The sequence below is a fragment of the Diceros bicornis genome, chromosome 31, assembly GCF_020826845.1.
Source record: "Diceros bicornis minor isolate mBicDic1 chromosome 31, mDicBic1.mat.cur, whole genome shotgun sequence".
In the NCBI taxonomy this organism is placed as follows: Eukaryota; Metazoa; Chordata; class Mammalia; order Perissodactyla; family Rhinocerotidae; genus Diceros; species Diceros bicornis.
In genome coordinates this window covers 44,071,265-44,091,160 of record NC_080770.1, presented here as the reverse complement: position 1 = coordinate 44,091,160, position 19,896 = coordinate 44,071,265, and the positions used below count along the sequence as shown (strand labels likewise).

The following is a 19,896-nucleotide window of genomic DNA, read 5'->3' as shown; positions in this document are numbered from 1 at the left end:
GTGCTCACTATGTACCAAGCATGAGGCCGGGTGTTTTGATGCATATCTTCTTTATCCAATCAGACAACCAGTCAGGGGTCATCATTTTGTTCATCTTTTTGGTGAGAATTAGGGACTGGCCTAGCATTAAACAATTACTGAGTGAGAGCCATAATTTCAGAATCAGATCCTACTCCAATTCCAGTTGTTCCTAAGTATGAGACTGAAATTACACCATTCTAGAGAGTAAGGGATAAAAGTCCATAAGCCTCTAGTAATTTCTGACTTAATTGATACCTTTGCTTCTTTCTTTCAGCAGTAAAATCACTGAATTTTTTTTTTCTTGTAATCTTTATTGGGCTTTCTTCTGTGTGGACATGGAAGTTGGAAATCACACTGTCCTGACTGAATTCATCTCGGTGGGCTTATCCGCAGACCCCAGGTGGCAGCTGATTCTATTTGGAATATTTCTGATGCTCTACTTGATTGCCATGTCAGGGAACATGACCATGGTCATCTTAATATGTATATTCCCGCCTGCACACACCTATGTACTTTTTCATTAGTAATCTGTCTTTTCTGGAGTTCTGGTATCCTTCTGTGTATATTCCCAAAATTCTGGCCATATGTGTCTCAGAAAATAAACCTATTTCCTTGGCTGGATGTGGAGCACAGCTGTTCTTTTCTTGCCTTGCCGCCTACACTGAGTGCTATCTCCTGGCAGCCATGGCCTATGACCGCCTAGTGGCCATCTGTAAGCCATTAGTTTATTCAAGTACAATGTCCAGTTCTCTCTGTACTGGACTCGTTGCTGGCTCCTACATCGGAGGGTTCTTGAATTCCATCGCTCATATTGCTAACACTTTCCGCCTGAGTTTCTGTGGTAAAAATATCATTGACCACTATTTCTGTGACGTAACACCATTGGTAAAAATGTCTTGTACAGACACCCAGGTCTATGAAAAAATCCTCCGGGGTCTGGTGGGCTTCACAGTCCTCTCCAACATTCTTGCCATCTTGATTTCTTATTTCAACATCCTTCTGTCTATCTCGAGGATCCGCTCAGCCTCAGGAAGGCACAAGGCCTTCTCCACCTGTGCGTCTCACCTTATCTCTGTCATGTTCTTCTATGGATCCTTACTCTTCATGTATTCAAGGCCAAGTTCCACCTACTCTGTGGGGAGACACAAAGTGGCTTCTCTGTTCTACACCCTGTTCAACCCATTGCTTAATCCTCTCATCTACAGCCTGAGAAACAAAGACGTCAAAGCAGCCTTCCGGAAAGCAGTTCAGAGCATAAGGCCACAGAGGTGAAGGTTATCTTTTTGCAGAATACCCTTATCGTATTTTCCAAATTATTGGCTTATAGACAATTTGTAACACTGTAATAGTTCAAGTATATTCAATGAGTTATATGTAAAACAATGACACACTGATCAAACCATTTTTAACTCTTTATTATCATTTTATTGTGATTAATAATATTAACTTCTAATATTGAGTTATTTGATGGTTGGATGGTTTTCATGCACATAGTTTGAATTTGAAGCTTAGTGAGAAAACTTTATTTGTTGAGAATAAGATTTGGAATGGTGTAACTGTTGGAAATTTACAAGCATTTATTTTTAATAAGTAGTTCCCTCCAAATATTTTCATAAAGTTCTAATTGAGCATATAGAATACATCTCTGTAAACATTGTGTCTTCTACATCAATTGAATATTAGGCAAATTTTTGAGTTGTTTCTATTACAAGAAAATAAAAAAGAAAACACCCAAAACACCTTTCTGAATCCGTGGGGAAAGAAGTGTATTTAGGGTTGTATAACTCCATAAAAGAGTGATCTCTTCCACAGAGAATGAGTAGTCTGTCATACTCTCCCTCATTCCATACCACTATATACTCCCTATCGAGGAAAATAACGACATCCAGGGGAACACACTGAAACAACAAACCAACAAACAAAATCTACTGTATTCTAGATTCAGTGCTTGTTTTTTTTCCCCACTAGAATTTTTCAATTTTGAGAAACTTACAGCTCAATATTCAGTATGTGGCAGGTTTAGTTGACTTTTTCTCCATACTCTTTACAATAAAATTGCAGATTAAGGATTATTAGTCACATTTGACAAATGAGTAGCTTGAGCATAAAAAGTTAGAATTTGTTATTGAAAGATTATAGTTATTGTTGTAATGAGCACATTTATAAACTGCATTTAAATTAAAATTTTAGAACAACTAGCCATAGCCACCTCACCATTTATATTAGCTCTGACTTTTGTGATCTTTCTTTTCATCTACGTGTATTATCTAACACATCACTGCCCTCTCTTTTTTAATCACAAAATTCTTAACATTCCTTATTCTTCCATTACCACGGAAGTTCTGTGTGTACTGGGCAATAAGGATTTGGGATATATTCCACAAATCAAGTATCCATATAACATTTTCTTCACATTCCCACAATGCCTACTATAGGGAGAAAAAACAAGGGTCAATCTCAGGGTAAATAGTGAAATAAAATGTAATCCTTTGCTCCCGAAGTAACATATATTCTTCTATTTTGCATTAATCCCTAATGCTGCTTTTCAAAAACTATACTAATATTAAATTGAATCCATATTCTATAGTATAAATTTTAGTTTGATCACAAAAGAAAAACAAACACAAAGAAATAAGTCTTTTTCACTGGATTTCTTTGAATAGAAAAAATGTTTGTTTATTTATTTTTTAATTCACTTCTCCAAGCTCACCCTGAAGAACTTCATTTTGCACTTAGCGCTCATTTAAGAAATTTATGTCAATTTAGACTCCTGATTGTGTCAAGCTGAAAAATTTTTTCAGAGCTTCTTTCACATCTTCATTTCTCAAACTGTAGATCATGGGGTTCAACATGGGGAACAGCACAGTATAAAATGTGGAAACCATTTTGTCCCTCTCAAGGGAATAGCTGGAACTTGGGCGACAGTAGGTGTAGAGAATGGAGCCACAGTACAAAGTGACAGAGATCAGGTGGGAGCAGCATGTGGAGAAGGCTTTGAGGCGGCCCTGGGTGGAGCGGATCCTCAAGATGGCGCCGATGATGAAGAGGTAGGAGGCCAGTATGAGCACAGCGGGCGTAATGACATTGGAGGCCAGGAGGAAGTACAGCATGGCCTGGTAGCTGTCTTTCACATCACATGCCAACTTCACCAGGGGCGGGACATCACAGAAAAAGTCATCAACGATATTGTCACCACAAAAATCCATTGTGAATGTGTTGCTGGTGAGTATTATTGCATTGACAAAACCTGCAGTATAGAAATATATAACTAAACAGATGCACAATTTCCTTGACATGGCCTGAATATAAAGCAGGGGTTTGGAAATGGCCACATAGCGATCATAAGCCATGACAGCCAACAGGTAGCACTCACTGTATGCCAGCCCAGCAGAGAAGAAGAACTGAGATGCACAGCCAGCAAAAGAGATGCTTTTGTCTTCAGAGATGCAGGTCACCAAGATCTTTGGGGTGTAGACAGAGGAATACCAGAGATCCAGAAAAGACAGATTCCCAATGAAAAAATACATGGGCGTGTGCAGCCGGGAGTCATTACAGATCAACACTACGAGGGTGGTATTTCCTACCACAGTCACGGAGTACACACAAAGGAACACCATAAACAGGACCAGCTGCATCACGGGGTGTGTTGTGAAGCCTAACAGGACGAACTCTGTCACTGTGTGATTGCTCCTCTCCATGGCTTAAAGAGATCTCACCTACAAATGGAAGAGTGAAGAGGTTAATTCCCCCAACCAATACCAAAGGAGGGCTTTCTCTGTTCCAGTCTATAGATTTTAGAGTAAGTGAGATCTGAGTAGGAATCTTGCCTGACTTGGACAGGTAATAGGAGTTTTCTGAGCCTCAATAGATTCCTTTCAGTAAAATTATTTTAATAATAATAAAGCCTTAGTGCTGTTGGTGGTTTATTCATTTTTTTCAGAATATATTTCTTTGCTCTAGGTGTTATCTAGGCATTGGGATACAGCAGTGAGGGTGATATGGCTGACACTTATTCTGTGTAGCTTTTATTTAGAAGGAAGAAACATACAATAAATAAATAAGTATGGAAATACTTTCACTTAATTTTAGATGATATTAAGAAAATAATACTGGATGATGGGTGCAAACTGAGAGAAGAGGTAATTAAATTTTGACACTGAGAGAAGAACCCCCTTTCTAATTTCTCATCCAGAAATGGACAAGATATTCAAACCCATGATAATTGAGAAAGTTCTTATGGTTTGGAAGGTGGTGACATCTGAAAGGTGATAGAATACATCACTCCAAAATATGCTGCTTTGGCATAAGTATTATTTTGAGCTAATGGCATTTGAAATATCTGCAGATACAAAAGGGACACTCTGATCTCCCCCTTTCCTTCTGAAAACAGGAGATGAAACTCTCGTGTGAGAGCTGTCTTACTTTTACCAGCAGCAATAAGAAACATCATTATTATCAAGGACAGAAGTTGAGACCAAAAGAATTCTGCACAGACTTTGTTAAAATGATTCCTTTTTTTTTCTTTTTCATCTATGTTTTAGCATATATCATTACTTTATTCCTTTTATTGTGAGTAATATTCTTTTAAATGGTTGTACCGTAGTGGGTTACCTATTCACCAATTGATGGACACATTGTTGCTTCTACTTCTTGGCAGCTGCTATGAACATTCTTGTATAAGTTCCGTATGGACATATGTTTTCATTGACATGTGTAGATATGTAAGATAGAATTGCTGAGTCACATATTGAATCTATATTTAACATCTTGAGGAACAGCCAAACTGTCTTCCAAATTAGCTGTAACATTTTTCAATTCCAACAGCAAGGTACAAGGGTTCAAATTTTTCCTTATCCTCACCAAAACAAGTTATTTTCTGTCTTCTTGATTGTAACAATCCTATTGGGTATGAAGAGGCATAATATTGTGGTTTTGATTTACATTTTCCTAATGACTAATGATGTTGAGCGTCTTTTCATGTACTTATTGGCTATTTGTTTATCTTCATTAGAGAAATATCTAGTCAAATTTTTGAATCACCTTTTAATTAGGTTTTTTGTCTTCTTATTGTTGAAGTGTAAGGATTCTTATATATTATGTATACAAGCCTTTATTAGATATCACTTGAAATATTTTCTCCCATCATCTGGGTGATCTTTTCCCTTTCTTCATAGTCTTTACTGATGTATGAAAGCTTTTAATTCTGATAAAGTCCAATTTGTCTATTTTTTCTTTTCTTGCTTGCTCTTGTGTCTCATCTAAGAAACCATTTCCTAACACAAGGTCACAAAGATTTGCTCTGTTTACTTCTAAGATTTTTATAGTTTTAACTTTTACAGTTAGGTCTATGATCCATTTTCAGTTAATTTTTGTATATGGTGTGAGGTAGGGGTCCAGCTTTATTCTTTTGTATATGAATATCCAGTTGTCCCAACACCACTTGTTGAAAAGGCTATTCTTTCCCCATTCAATTATCTTGGCATCCTTGACAAAAACTAGTTGAGCATTGTTTTAGTTTCCTGTTGCCCCTGTTACAAATTACCTCATGCTTAGTGGCTTAAAACAACACAAATATATTGTCTTACAGTTCTGTAGATTAGAAGTCCAACATGGGTCCTCCTGGGCTGAAATTATGATGTTGGCCCCACTATTTTCCTTTCTCAGTGCTGTAAAGAAGAATATATTTCCTTGCTTCCAGAGGTTGCCCACATTCCTTGGTTCATGGTCCCTCTTTTTCATCCTCAAAGTCAGCACCATTGTATCTCTATGACAATTCTTCCATAATCATGTCTCCCTCTGACTCTGAACTCTTCTGCCTCTATTTTAAATTTTAAGGATTCTTGTGATTACATTGGGTGCAAGAGATAATCCGGGATAATCTATTTTAAAGTCAGCTGAATAGCAACCATAACATCCACTTTCCATGTAACCTAACGTAATCACAGTTTCCAGGGATTAGAACATAGACATTTCGGGGAGGCATTATCCCTACCTACCAAATCCATAAATGTAAGGGTTTATTTCTGGACTCTCCATTCTATTCCATTGGTCTTTATGTCTATCCATAGGCCAATGTCATAATTGTTTCAATTACTATAGCTTTGTAGTATGTTTTACAATTGGGAAGCGTGAGTCCTTCAACTTTGCTCTTCTCTTTAAAATAATTCTCATCTTCCTTTAGCCTCTCCATATATTTTAGTTACTTTTCCACTATTGCTTCTCTTTCTTCAACCTATTATAAAAACATTTATGTTTTGCCACATCTTTGAGGCTCTGTTTCCTTATGAGGGCTCCCAGGTCACGTAATACTTATGCTAAATCAGTTTGTATGCTTTACTCCTATTAATCTGTTTTATGTAAATTTACTTTTCAGGCCCAGTAGAAAACTCTAAGGTAAAATATTCTCTCTCCTACACAGTTTTATTCCATAGTCACAGAGAAAGTTTTCCTCTCAGCTACTGTGCAGGGGCTTTTGGCACATTTGTCATAAATCTCAGGGAGAAAAGCAAATTGAGAATCAGGGTGAAATTTCAGAATGAAGACCAAAAAAATTAGTCCATCTGATTATGCTAAGTAGAAATAAAATGGAATGTCATTGTAGGTCTTTTGGGGTCTAAAAACCTGAAAAAGCATTTTTTCCAGTTTTTATAACTAGCCATGTACACTTCTTAAAAAGACACTTAGCCCAATTTGATATCATTTGTAGTAATAGTACTCAATTTTATCACATTCAAAAATTTCCACTTCATAACAAACACTTTTAATGCTTCCTTCATAGTCCTAAGATGAAATTTGTTGTTAATATAATGTACCTACAAACATACGTATGCATAGGTAAAGAAAATATTCTAAGTCTAATGTAAACGTGATAAAAAAAGAAAAGTAGTTGATAATACAATTATTATATAGTAATAATTATAGGATCTATTATAAAATAATGTGATTTTCAATATGTCAATGCTGGAACACAGTGTAATGAATACATATCTATGTAGAATCATCACGAATCTATTGGTGACTCAAATACCCAGAGTGACACTTACACTCCGTGATAAGATTTTTTGACAAGGTGAATAATTCTTGATAAAGTTCCAAACAAAACAAATCACAACCTTTGCTCAATTTTTAGTTCCTAGGCAAGTTGATGTATAGCAAAAACTTGTAAAATATACTTTGCGTTTTTTCATAAAGTGGAGTAAATTTCAAACTCACATAATTATGATTTTTTTCAATGCACCATTGTCTATCAAGACATTGGATGTAGAGGGTGGGACGTTTTTCTTTGGATGGGACTTGCTCATGGTTGCAAACGATTTTCATCCTTGTCTGCTACATACTAAATGGCCAGGAGTGTCCCTGATCTTTGTGACAGTCGAAAATCCACCACACATTTCAAAAATGTTTTTTAAAGGATGTTATGACTCTATTAAGAAACTCTACTCCACAGCTTTGTATTTTACTTAGTGACTCTTTATAGGATTCTTCTAGGGATTATATGAAGGGATAGAAAATTAGTGGAGAGTATCGTTGAGTGGGAAAATTACCTGTGGTTATATAGCACTCTGTCTAGATCTTCATGAGTCTACTGGGTGAGTGAGGTCAAGCAGAGATAGAAGGCCACTAGAATGTAAACTCCATGACTGCAGGATTTTTTGTCTATTTCATTATTTTTATATGCCCAGTGCTTAGAATAGTACCTAGCGTATAATACACATACAATAAATATTTAATGAATAAATGAGTGAATGAATGAATGGTTAGCCTTGGATTGCAAGAGAACCAAGTCAATAGAATCAATTTTCTGGGAGGTATCTAATGATGTCATTTACTCTTAAAACGTCAGCAGAACTGTCTGATATCTCACATGCATTTCCTGTCACCAGTAATCCCTCGACCATTCCTGCAGACAGGAATAGGAAGAAACAAATCTGCCTATGAAATAACTTTACCCAATACTTGTTTGCCCAAATAGAGTGGGTCTTTGAAGAAGGTGTTTTTTATGTCAGCAACAGATTTTCTGTCATTGTATATGATGGATATATGATGGATAGGAAGCATGTCTTAGAAATCAGAGCTGACTGCTCAAACCAGAGAGAGCCTGGGCATCATACAAAAAGCATTTGACTTTCAGGCAGTTAACAGGGATTCAAATTCTCCATCATTAGTCAACATTGTAAAGCCTCAATTTCTTCATGTGTAAGACGGGGATAACTTCTATCTCCTTAGGGTTGTTGTAAAGCAGAAAATTCAAATAAGGACTAAGCACAGTGCCTGGCACATCATACACACTCCAGTAACCAGTGGTTCTGGAATTCAACACACACAAGGATTTAGCAGTCTGTGTGTGGGGCCCAGGAACCTGCTTTCATTTAAGTAGCCCAAGTCTCGTAAAACAGGTTGCTTGTAATCACATCTTTGAAATGTTGATATAAATATCAGTTGTATTCTTACTCTTATTCTTTATTCCAGGAGTCCTGCCTGCATTACAATGTGGGGAAAACTCAAAGAGTTAACAAAAGTAAAGATGTGTTGCTTAATGTTATACAATTAAAAAGATGAGCTATAAACAGATCTAGTTGGAATCCTAATGCCAACACAAAAACAAGATAGGGCACACAATTCCTTGGGTAGAGACTGGTTGAAGAATTGAGTTCTGTAGCTGGTAATCAGAACAAGATGACTATGGTAATCTAGCTTTGTTTGCTAAGAAACTAACATATTATTCTCCATGACAAAAGTTGTGTTTTTGTATAAACTAAACAATGCATTTTCCATCAAAATTATTAAAATATAACTTTTTGTGTCTAGAGATAAGCATCTCTTGTCTGGAATTCTCCTCAAAAATATTATATACCTTTGTGCTTTCTTAAAGAATATCAAACTGAAATAAATTTAAACTTTTCTTGATATCTTTTAGCCTTCAGACTAGTAATCTTTAGTAATCTTTGCTACTTCATTCGGTTGCCTCAGTTGCTCTTGAGATATTGACAATCATGTTTCTTTTGTAAATGGTTCCTGATGATTGCTTGTTTGTTTGTGTATTTAGTTTCTTTTTCTCCCTTGTCCTTTTATGTAATGTTAATTTTTTTTGTCTGTAATAATGAGAAATGCTACTTCTCCTTGTGAACTCTCAGCAGTTTCAGAAACTGCAATAGGAAGATGGTGAAGATACTTCAAAAGGCCCTTTTTTAAGCACTTATTGTATCTTAAGATGTAAATGACCTTTGGACTGGTTGTGAGGAACAAGTAAAATTTTCCATCTATCTGTAACATCTGAATTAGGCAACTTACCTAAAATTCCCAGCCACACCATCACCTCAACAGAATTCAAATCTGCCTGTTCCAGAATTGTTTTTATCAGTTTCTGGTTCCCCAGGGTGGTAGATTCCTACAACCCCTCAGGATTTCATAGCTTGGGAAATAACTAAAAAGACAATTAAACAAGACTGTATATTGACAAATTGGGTATTATTTTATGATGCAGAAAAATTTTTTGTGACTACAATTTCCTGGTGAAAATGTAATAAGTCTGAATTTTCATCCTCATTCTCTCTTGAATTACGTAGAAGCTAAACTGAACATATGTGTGCACATATATTACATATACTATATATATTCACATGCATACATCACACATTAAAGCACATATGTTCAGTGATACTGATATTTTTGTTATATGTTGAAACTTTTCTTTTGTCCTTCCAAATTCATTCTCCACATTTTGAACCTCCCCTTTGCTCCAGGATGCTCAGCTGTGTTAACTCCATCCGTGGGCTTCTTTGATCTCTATCTACTTAATGGATTTAGCCAGTGGTTGTCACTGGCAGGGAAGAGAGTGAGGTCAGAGTAATGTTCCCCAGGCTCCTTGCTTGCAGACATGCTACAGCTGGCTGCATCCCTGGGCCTAGACCACAGCTCCTTCCAGGTGACCCTCCTTCAAAGCTCTCGCTCCAGCGCTCACCATGTCTCTCTCTTCTTGCACCTTCAGGGATAGAGGAAGAACAGCTCTCAGAAGTTAGTGGTCCTAGGATTATTACCCTTTTCCTTGGGAATTCTCCACACCACACACACTCCTTTGTAATAATCCCTTTATTAATCCCTTCCCAAATTAACCAGTTTAACTAGCAATCTGCTACCTGCCAGGTTCATAATTGATACTCATCCTAGAAGCAGTCTCGGAAGATAAACATTCAAATGGTATTGGATTATTCACATATTTAAAGATTAGATTTATAAACCCATTGAAGTGGGAAATGGGACCCTGGAAATCTATGGTATGTAGTGACATCCAACTTAACTGATCACCAATGGCATCATGGAATGAAGGAGGGGTGAAGGGAAGACATTGAGAGATCAGCTTTCTGTGGCACAGAGGCGTGAGCAAATAGAGCTTATAAATAGCATGTGGTGAGTTGGCTTCTGCTGAAATTTAAACCTGTGTAAAAACAAACAGGCAGCCAAAAAGCCGATTGCACTGCATATGTCAGAGATGAGATGCAAACAATTACCCATATACACCACAAACTCTAGACGCTAACCAAGTATTTTGTTGTCCAGACATTTGTGGCAACATCTCTTGGATTAGGTGGTTCCTAATGATGAAGTAGATGGGAAACCAACCAGCGTGCTATTTTTCTTATAAACAAAAAACATTTTTACTTGGACAAAACTAGCTCAAGATGTTCTAGTAGGGAAATACAGCCTCTTACATAATTCTCTGACCTAAGTTAGTTTACAGCCACTGAAGCCATAGACTGATGGGGAGGCATGGTCCCTTTAAGGAAGAATCCTGAAACTAGGCCAATGTGTACACTGTGTATCTTCCTCCAAGCCCTCTTGTGGATGGCTTGTAGCCATTTATGAGGGTAATCCTACATGGGGAAAGGAGAAGTACTCAAGTCTTCTGAGGGTTATTAGATACTGGCTCTGAAGTGACACTAATCTCCAGACATGGAAAAACACCAGAGGTACACACTCACCAGTGGATCTCATGGAAACAATGTGAAAGATAATTTTGGCCTGAGTGCATCTCTTGGTATAGGCAATGGGACCAGATATATAGCTGATCGTTATTTACCCAGATCCAGGAATCACATAGGCCATAGACATACAGAATAAAACAGAATCCTCATTCTAGTTCCTCCTCCTTGACCCTTGGAATGAGCATTATTACTGTTGGAAGGCTCAAGTAGAAGTCCCTGAAATTGCTCCCCTTAGACATCCTCTGCTAAGATAGTAAACAAAATGCAATATCACATCCCTGGGGGAAGTGTAGAGATTAGTGTTTTCATCAAAGACTTGAAAGATGCAAGGGTGAGGATCCCAATTGATCACCTTTAACTCGTCTCTTTCTCTGAGAGCAAAGGAATTGAGGATCTGCAAGGTGGAGGTCATGAGTGAACGAGTTTTACAGGTAGACAAGTTGGAGAAAGGATGCAGGAATAGTCACTTTTGTCTTGGGGAAAAAAATGGACGGAATCAGTTTGGAGTAAACACAAATGTCTAGCCTCAAAAACTGTATAGTTGCACAGGCTCACATTAGCACTAAGCACTTGTAGGCTTTGAGGGATAAACAATGCATTTTGATGTCACTGGGTTTGTGGAGGAGGCTGAGAGACTGTCATATTTTATTGAACCTTCAAAGTCATAGACTTTCTTTAGAAGATGTCCTAAACCCTTTATGTTCACACATATGTACACAATTATATCCAAACATGCATATATTGGGCGGCTCTCACTAGTCAGGTGGGTGAGGTGACATAGTCTGTGAATGTTAGTCAGCCTCCCTCCCCACACACGACAGTTCGTGTTCAATGGGCCCTCATATCAAGTGGCCACAGCATACAGCAGGGGCTCAGCAACACGGTCTTCTTCTCACCAGAGTGCTTTCTTTTTATTAAAACATGTAAGTTCAAGCGATTTTCTGCATGGAGGGACTCCCATAAACCATTTGTACTTTTAAAAATTGTTCTTTAAAACTCACATATCTAAAAGCTGCCACTTAGAAACTGCTTTTTTGTAAGACTTCAAACATCATTTGTGATTTGAGTAATAAAATCCCCTTAGGGATTTATACTGTAATTTCAAATTAATATGGAAGATTCTTTTGGATGTTTCACTACTATAAATTGCAGATGAAACATTCTCAACAGTGAGTAAAAAAGTTACTGTCAAACTTGCACTTATTCTAAATCATTTTCTAAAATATCAATACCACTTGTTTAATTACATTTTTATTAGACTCTTATTCATGTTTCTGTCTTCCTAAGTTGATTATTAGCTGTACTTTATCTTCTTATGAGGGTCTTGGTAATGTTATTTAGACTTGATTCTGGAGTTAAGATGACTTTTCCATACACAGAATAATGTAACCATCCACTTAGGCCAGTGAAAGTTATAGTATCTGAGTATATATTGACAATTATTTGTAGAATAGGACTTGGCTGATTCTCCTAAAAGGCTTAAGATAAGAGTTCTTAACCAGTAGTTTGAGAATCTTTGTTGTAGTTAAATATCAGGATTTATGATACTAGGATGTTTTAAGAATAGGTTTATTACACCAATTTTAATTTTTGTAACCGATGTTCCCCTCTGGAATGATATATTTTCTAGTTTCATGCAAGCAACATTAAATAACTGAATTTCTGCCACTGTAATAAACAAATTAGATCTGTTAATATTGCTTAAAAAGAATATATTTCATATGAATTTTATTATTAGTGGGAAATCTCTTACAAAATAAGAATCTGAGCTGGCATAAATAGCTTTCCATTTTAGAACATTGTCTAAATCCAGCGTCTTGGACTTACACTGTTGGGCCCTGTCTCTATTGGGTTACTGTGTGTTACAGCTAGTACTGATTATATACCTTGGCTTTACTCTTCAGGTTAATGTGTATCATTGTCATTGTGGATCAATCTTTCCTGCTCTGCATGGAGCTCCTACATTTTGGGGGAACTACTTGCTTAATTTTCACTTTGTTGCTTTTTTTTTTAGTTCCTGCTTACACTGATAGAAACAAGTCATGTTTTATCAACATAAAGTATATCAACATTGCCTCACTTTTAAAAATCAAAATGAAAGCAACTTATCATATCTTCCCTTTTGCTTTATTACTACCTGTATATATTTTCTATATAATTTTTTCTCTTTTGAGTAATACTTACTCATAGACTTTTATTTCTCAAGGTGTTTTGCCTCACTAAAGCTATTATTTTTACTCTAATAATTCTGTTTCTATCGTCACAATTTGGACATAGAATCTCTTGTTGGTTCATACATATAAAATAAAAGAGGAGCCCTGGGAGTTACACAGTGATTCATAAAAATCATATCTACGATGACTTGACCAATTTTTCCTTAATTGAGGCACTTTTATAAGAGACATATAGATTGGAGAGATCATGCTCACTGAGCCTAGTTGTACGGAATTATTTCAAGGGTGCCTCTGGGTCTTTGTGCTAATGTTTCTGGGGGGAAAAAGTACATGTAAAAATGCCTAAGAAATTCTGTTAAGAGAATGGAAAGTGGTGATTACAACTAGTTAATAACCATAGGAAAATATTAAAAATTAATTCAGAATATTTGTTCCTGTTTTTTGGAAATAACTATATAGATGCTGTTCAATATATATCAGTCAGCCAAACATATTCTTATGCTAAAGGAGTGGGCTGTTCTGTCACTTTCTGAAGGCAGAGAACAGTTTTTGGTTTTAAGTTTTTGTTTTTAATGTAGAGTAATATGAAATTCAATACAAATACTTATATTTTATATTTAAAGTTTATATCCTAAATTGCTCTAATTTTCTCGTCTTAAATCTTGTGAATTGTCATGTATCAAGAGTGCAAATTCTTTAACTTGCATTTTAAGATTTCTTGATCATGATGGAACACAATGACAGCTTTTCTTGAAACATAGTAGCCTGATCAAATATTGTCTTTGCATTTCCTTAGAAGGAGAGAATCTTGATTTATTTGAAGAGTTTATTCAGATCCTCTTTTACATCCTTATTCCTCAAGCTATAGATCATAGGATTCAACATGGGGAACACCACAGTGTAAAATGTAGAAACTATTTTGTCCTTATCAAAAGAATAGCTAGTTCGGAGATGAGAATAGATGTAGAGAATGGAGCCATAGTACAAAGTCACAGAGATCAAGTGGGAGGAGCATGTGGAGAAGGCTTTGAGGCGGCCTTAGGTGGAGCGGATCCTCGAGATGGTGGCAATAATAAAGAGGTAGGAGGCAAGTATGAGCACAGTGGGAGAAATGACGTTGGTGGCCAGGAGGAAATACAGCACAACCTGGTAGCCATCTTTCCCACTGCAAGCCAGTTTCGCCAGGGAAAGCAAATCACAGAAAAAGTTATCAATGATATTATCACTACAGAATTCCATGGCAAAAGTTCTTTTGGTGATGATGGAACAGTTAATAAAGCCACCAAGGTATGAGGCTGCTACCAAAAATGTGCATACCTTTATAGACATAGCCTGAGAATAAAGCAGTGGCTTTGAGATGGTCATATAGTGGTCATAAGCCATGGCAGCCAACAGGTAACACTCACTGTAGACCAGCCCACCAGAGAAGAAGAACTGAGCTACACAGCTGGCAAAGGAGATGCTTTTGTCTTCAGAGATGCAGGTGACTAGGATCTTCGGGGTGTAGACAGAGGAATACCACAGATCCAGAAAAGACAGATTCCCACTGAAAAAATTCATGGGCGTGTGCAACTGAGAGTCATTACAGATCAACATTATAAGGGTGGTATTTCCTACCACAGTCACAGAATACACACCAAGGAATATCACAAACAGGATCAGCTGCATCATGGGGTCTGTTGTGAAGCCCACCAGGATGAACTCTGTCACTGTGTGATTGCCCCTCTGCATGCCTATAGAGAAGCTCACCTAACAGAAGAGAAAATGAGAGTTCAGCTTGACTCACTGTGCTGAATAAATAGACGATATGGTAAATAAATAACCTTACATCTCTGGTAAACCTAGAAATCTAAGATCCAACAATGTAAGCGCTCATTTTAGAAACAGTTTTCATTTTGCAACAAACCACTTAGACCTTATGACTATGTATTGTTAAAGATAAACTTAGGCACATTAAAATTTTTAACAGTTTACTTGAGTTTACATTGATTTGAATCTGGCCTAGTGTCAAATTGAAAGTGGTTAGGAGCTCGCCCCCAACAGGAGCTAGGGGACAGATTTTTATAGAGACGACACAAAAGGAAAGCAAGGAAATTATTTGATTCGCTATATCTGAAATGGTTACTTTATTTGGGAAAACCTAGCTGGCGGTTTGTGATTGGTTGTGTGAAGTTTCTTTTTCTCAGATTCAAGTGCATTGACGCTGTCTTAGATATCGGTTTGCTTACATAGGCTACCAGGGTCTAAGAGCCCCCTCAGTGTAATGGTCTCCTTGTTCAATGACTTTAACAATATTCAATTCCAAATTTCTGAAGTTGGTTGTTTATTTTTTCCCTTAGGAATGATTGTTCAAGTAAAGGAGGGATGGCCTTATAATTCCTATTTTCTTGTACTATGGTCTTCTTTACAATGTCAATTTGCTTTTTTGCTAAATATGTGACTTCTTAGCTAAAGTGTTACTTATTTGTATCTGAGATACTGAACTTCACCTATTTTTAATATATTTTTTAAAGAATCAAGTATTTTTTTTCAGTACTTCCATATACTGAGACACGCTGCAGGCATTAGAAATTCATATTTCATGATAATATCTATAGGCATAAGAAAATACTCAGGAGATTATAAGGAATAAAAAGAGGATACATACAAAGTTTTGGAAAGAAGTGTACAGAAGAATGATGTACTATGATGGCACTATAAAGTACACAGGATTTACCGTATTTTACATATATTATAACAATAAAAATATATAAGAATAATCTAAATTGCCAATTTTAAATTTAAGTAATTCATGTATACTACCTAAGTAATATAGTACTAGAAATTTACACATTATATTACGTTTTTATTTCTTCTTTTTTTTTTTTTTTTTTGTGAGGGAGATCAGCCCTGAGCTAACATCCATGCTAATCCTCCTCTTTTTGCTGAGGAAGACCGGCTCTGAGCTAACATCTATTGCCAATCCTCCTCTTTTTTTTCTTCCCCAAAGCCCCAGTAGATAGTTGTATGTCATAGTTGCACATCCTTCTAGTTGCTGTATGTGGGACGCGGCCTCAGCATGGCCTGAGAAGCAGTGAGTCAGTGTGCGCAGGGATCCGAACCTGGGCTGCCAGTAGTGGAGCACGCACACTTAACCGCTAAGCCACCAGGCTGGCCCTACGTTTTTATTTCTTTTAGAATTTTTTATTATTAAGGATTTTTTCTTTAATAATAACAATTAGGAAGAAAATATATGTCTTAGAATATGATGATGAGACTTGGTATTCCAACAAATGACAAAGAAATCTGCTCACCCTCTTCAGGATTCTCTGCACATACAACTATAAATGTTCTCCTGATATGGGTAGACTGGAATATATCCAGCAACTGTACATCTGTATTACACTTCGTGGACAATTCTATTCACACTAACTTCCCATCAACCGAAGTGGTTTTGTAGCTAAAAAAACAAAAATCCCAGTCAACATGATTATGTATGTCCAGCCTCTTGGAATCCAGAAAAACACTCAGATCCTATTAGACTGTCAATATTAGTGCTAATGAAAACCAAAGTTAATAAATTGACTTATGTCTGAGTAAAATATAGAACAACAGATGATTGTTGCATCTAGGCTTTTGCTACTATTACTCCGCTAAAGGTTCCCTCGTCTAGGTTCAGTGACCACACATAACTTAGTCCAATGACCACCTTTCAGTCCTCCTCTGATTTGATTTATCTGCAGCATTTGACATAGTTTATCAGTCCTGCTTGCTGGAAACACTCTCTTCTCTCGGCTTCCAGGTCATCAAACTTGCCTGGGTTTCCTTCTACTTCCATGGCTGTGTGTTCTCAGTAGCATTAGTGCCCCCAGCTTTGAATTTTGGAGTGCCGAGAATCAACCCTTGAATCCCTTCCCTTTTCCATCCACAGTCACTCGCTGTCGAGTCATCCAGTCTAACAACTTTAGACTTTAAGTGATTTCCATGTGTAAATCTTATTATTTTTTTAGTCTCCTGACCATTTATCTTCCCTGAGCTCCAGACTCATGGATATAAATACCTACTTAACATCTCTAACAGGGTGTCCACTGGGCATTTCAAGAGAAACTGAGTTCGTATCAGTCCCTCTTAAGCCTGCTTTTCTCTCTGATTTCTCCACTGCAGTAAATTGCATTCTTTCAGTTTAGGGAAAATCACTGAATATTTTTGACTCCTCTTTGTCTTTTACATTGTAGCTGATTAACCAGAAGCGTCTTGATTTTACCTTCAAAATAGATCCAGAATCTGACCAACTTTTCCCAGCCCCCTTGGCTCTACCCCAGAATTACCCACCATTATCTCACGTTTGCGTTAACTGCAGAGCTTCCTAATGGTCTCCCTGTTTCCTGCCTGCTTCCCTGCTCACCCCACTCGAGTCTCTCAACAAGGCAGCTAGAGTGAGCCTGTTAATATACCAGTTAGATCACGTTACTCCTCTTCAAACACTCCAATGACTTGCCAATGTATTCATAGTAAAAGCTAAAATCTTTACCGAGTATTTCTGCGTCTGACTCTCCTGTTCTCCCCTCCACTGTTAACTCCACTCCAGCCATGTTACCCTCCTTCCCACTCATAGAATAAACAGCACATGGTCAGAGCCTTTGCAGCTGCTCCTCCCTGTGGCTAGTATGCGCTTCCTCAGGTATCTTTATAGTGAACTCCCTCACATTCTTCAAGTCTTAATTGCCTCTGATATTACCCCCTTTCAGATGTTCCCCGATCACTGTATTGCAGTATACGTCCCTCACATTTCTTATATCTCTTTCTACTTGATCACTCTCCCTAGTGCTGCTCATTAGCTACTATTACACACATCCCACTAATTTAACTTTTTTTTTTAATTTTTTGTTTATTGCAGTAACATTGGTTTATAACATTGTAAAAATTTCAGGTGTACATCATTATACTTCTATTTCTGCATAGATTACATCATGTTCACCACCCAAATACTAATTACAACCCATCACCACACACATGTACCGAATTATCCCTTTTCCCTTCACTAGAATATACTCTTTCCCATCTACTTTTGTTGGAAAAATATATCATTTTACTTAGTAGACTTATTATGAGATCTTGCGGGCTGTTGATTTTTAACAAATCACTCGATATAAACTGAGAACAATTTTGTGGCTGAACAAAATCTTTGAAAACATGAGTCCATGAGATAAAAGGGGATTCCTGTGGGAAAAAGTTGCAAAATCCTGGACTCAATCTTAAACTTAATGTCCTGATTCTCTTGTTCACTGATTCTCATAACTATCCCAAGATTTGATCATTTATAAAAATAATAGCTAAAAATTTTGGATGCTTTACTGTGAGTCAAGCACTGTGCTTAGTGTTTCACATGCATTATTTTATTATTCCCACAGCATCCATCATAGGTATGTTTAAAGATTAGTAGAAATAATTTTACAGATGAGCAAACTGAGTTTTAATAAGTACCTAGTAATTACACAATTAGTAAGTGGTGTTGTCTTACTCCAGAGACCTGGTGTTTAACCACTAAGTCACCTCCTTTCATATTTGATATTAGGTTAACAGTTGCTTGTGGGCTCCAGGGGTCCCTCTCTTTTTGTTATAACACCTTAACAAAAACCAATAGGATAATGCTGAGAGAGGCAGATGCTGTCCCAGGTGAGTACCTCACATATGTAGGTTCATATGAATGCTTGCAAGTGGTGCCCAAGTCATCTTCTGGAAGAGTCCTGTGTCTCTTACATTTACAGCCAACTCAGATTATGAGTGCACAAACACTCTGCTCACCTCACCCGGGACCAGGACACTGACCCGCAACTCTCACAGTCCCAGCCAACAAAGGACCACGCCATGGATCCAGATAGCTTGTGCCTGCTCAGGCTCCCCCGCGTATTTGATCCACGCCATGGATCCAGATAGCTTGTGCCTGCTCAGACTCCCCCGCGTATTTGATCCACGCCATGGATCCAGATAGCTTGTGCCTGCTCAGGCTCCCCCGCGTATTTGATCCACGCCATGGATCCAGATAGCTTGTGCCTGCTCAGGCTCCCCCGCGTATTTGATCCACGCCATGGATCCAGATAGCTTGTGCCTGCTCAGGCTCCCCCGCGTATTTGATCCACGCCATGGATCCAGATAGCTTGTGCCTGCTCAGGCTCCCCCGCGTATTTGATCCACGCCATGGATCCAGATAGCTTGTGCCTGCTCAGGCTCCCCCGCGTATTTGATCCACGCCATGGATCCAGATAGCTTGTGCCTGCTCAGGCTCCCCCGCGTATTTGATCCACGCCATGGATCCAGATAGCTTGTGCCTGCTCAGGCTCCCCCGCGTATTTGATCCACGCCATGGATCCAGATAGCTTGTGCCTGCTCAGGCTCCCCCGCGTATTTGATCCACGCCATGGATCCAGATAGCTTGTGCCTGCTCAGGCTCCCCCGCGTATTTGATCCACGCCATGGATCCAGATAGCTTGTGCCTGCTCAGGCTCCCCCGCGTATTTGATCCACGCCATGGATCCAGATAGCTTGTGCCTGCTCAGGCTCCCCCGCGTATTTGATCCACGCCATGGATCCAGATAGCTTGTGCCTGCTCAGGCTCCCCCGCGTATTTGATCCACGCCATGGATCCAGATAGCTTGTGCCTGCTCAGGCTCCCCCGCGTATTTGATCCACGCCATGGATCCAGATAGCTTGTGCCTGCTCAGGCTCCCCCGCGTATTTGA

General features: G+C 38.0%; 2 protein-coding genes and 1 pseudogene across 2 annotated transcripts; 1 reads left to right on the top strand and 2 right to left on the bottom strand.

Moving 5' to 3' along the window:
• The first annotated feature begins 356 nt into the window (after window positions 1–356).
• On the top strand, window positions 357–1,293 carry LOC131395859 (olfactory receptor 9G4-like). The gene is given in 2 exon segments (XM_058527666.1): window positions 357–502; window positions 504–1,293. Coding segments are annotated over 2 exon segments (936 nt in total).
• Window positions 1,294–2,740: 1,447 nt separating this feature from the next.
• On the bottom strand, window positions 2,741–3,720 carry LOC131395858 (olfactory receptor 9G19-like). Its single transcript, XM_058527665.1, has one exon. The coding sequence runs from the start codon at window positions 3,717–3,719 to the stop codon at window positions 2,784–2,786; it is 936 nt and encodes a 311-aa protein (XP_058383648.1). The 5' UTR covers window position 3,720; the 3' UTR covers window positions 2,741–2,783.
• A 10,270-nt stretch (window positions 3,721–13,990) lies between these two features.
• On the bottom strand, window positions 13,991–14,920 carry LOC131395857 (olfactory receptor 9G1-like; annotated as a pseudogene).
• Between the last annotated feature and the right edge of the window lie 4,976 nt (window positions 14,921–19,896).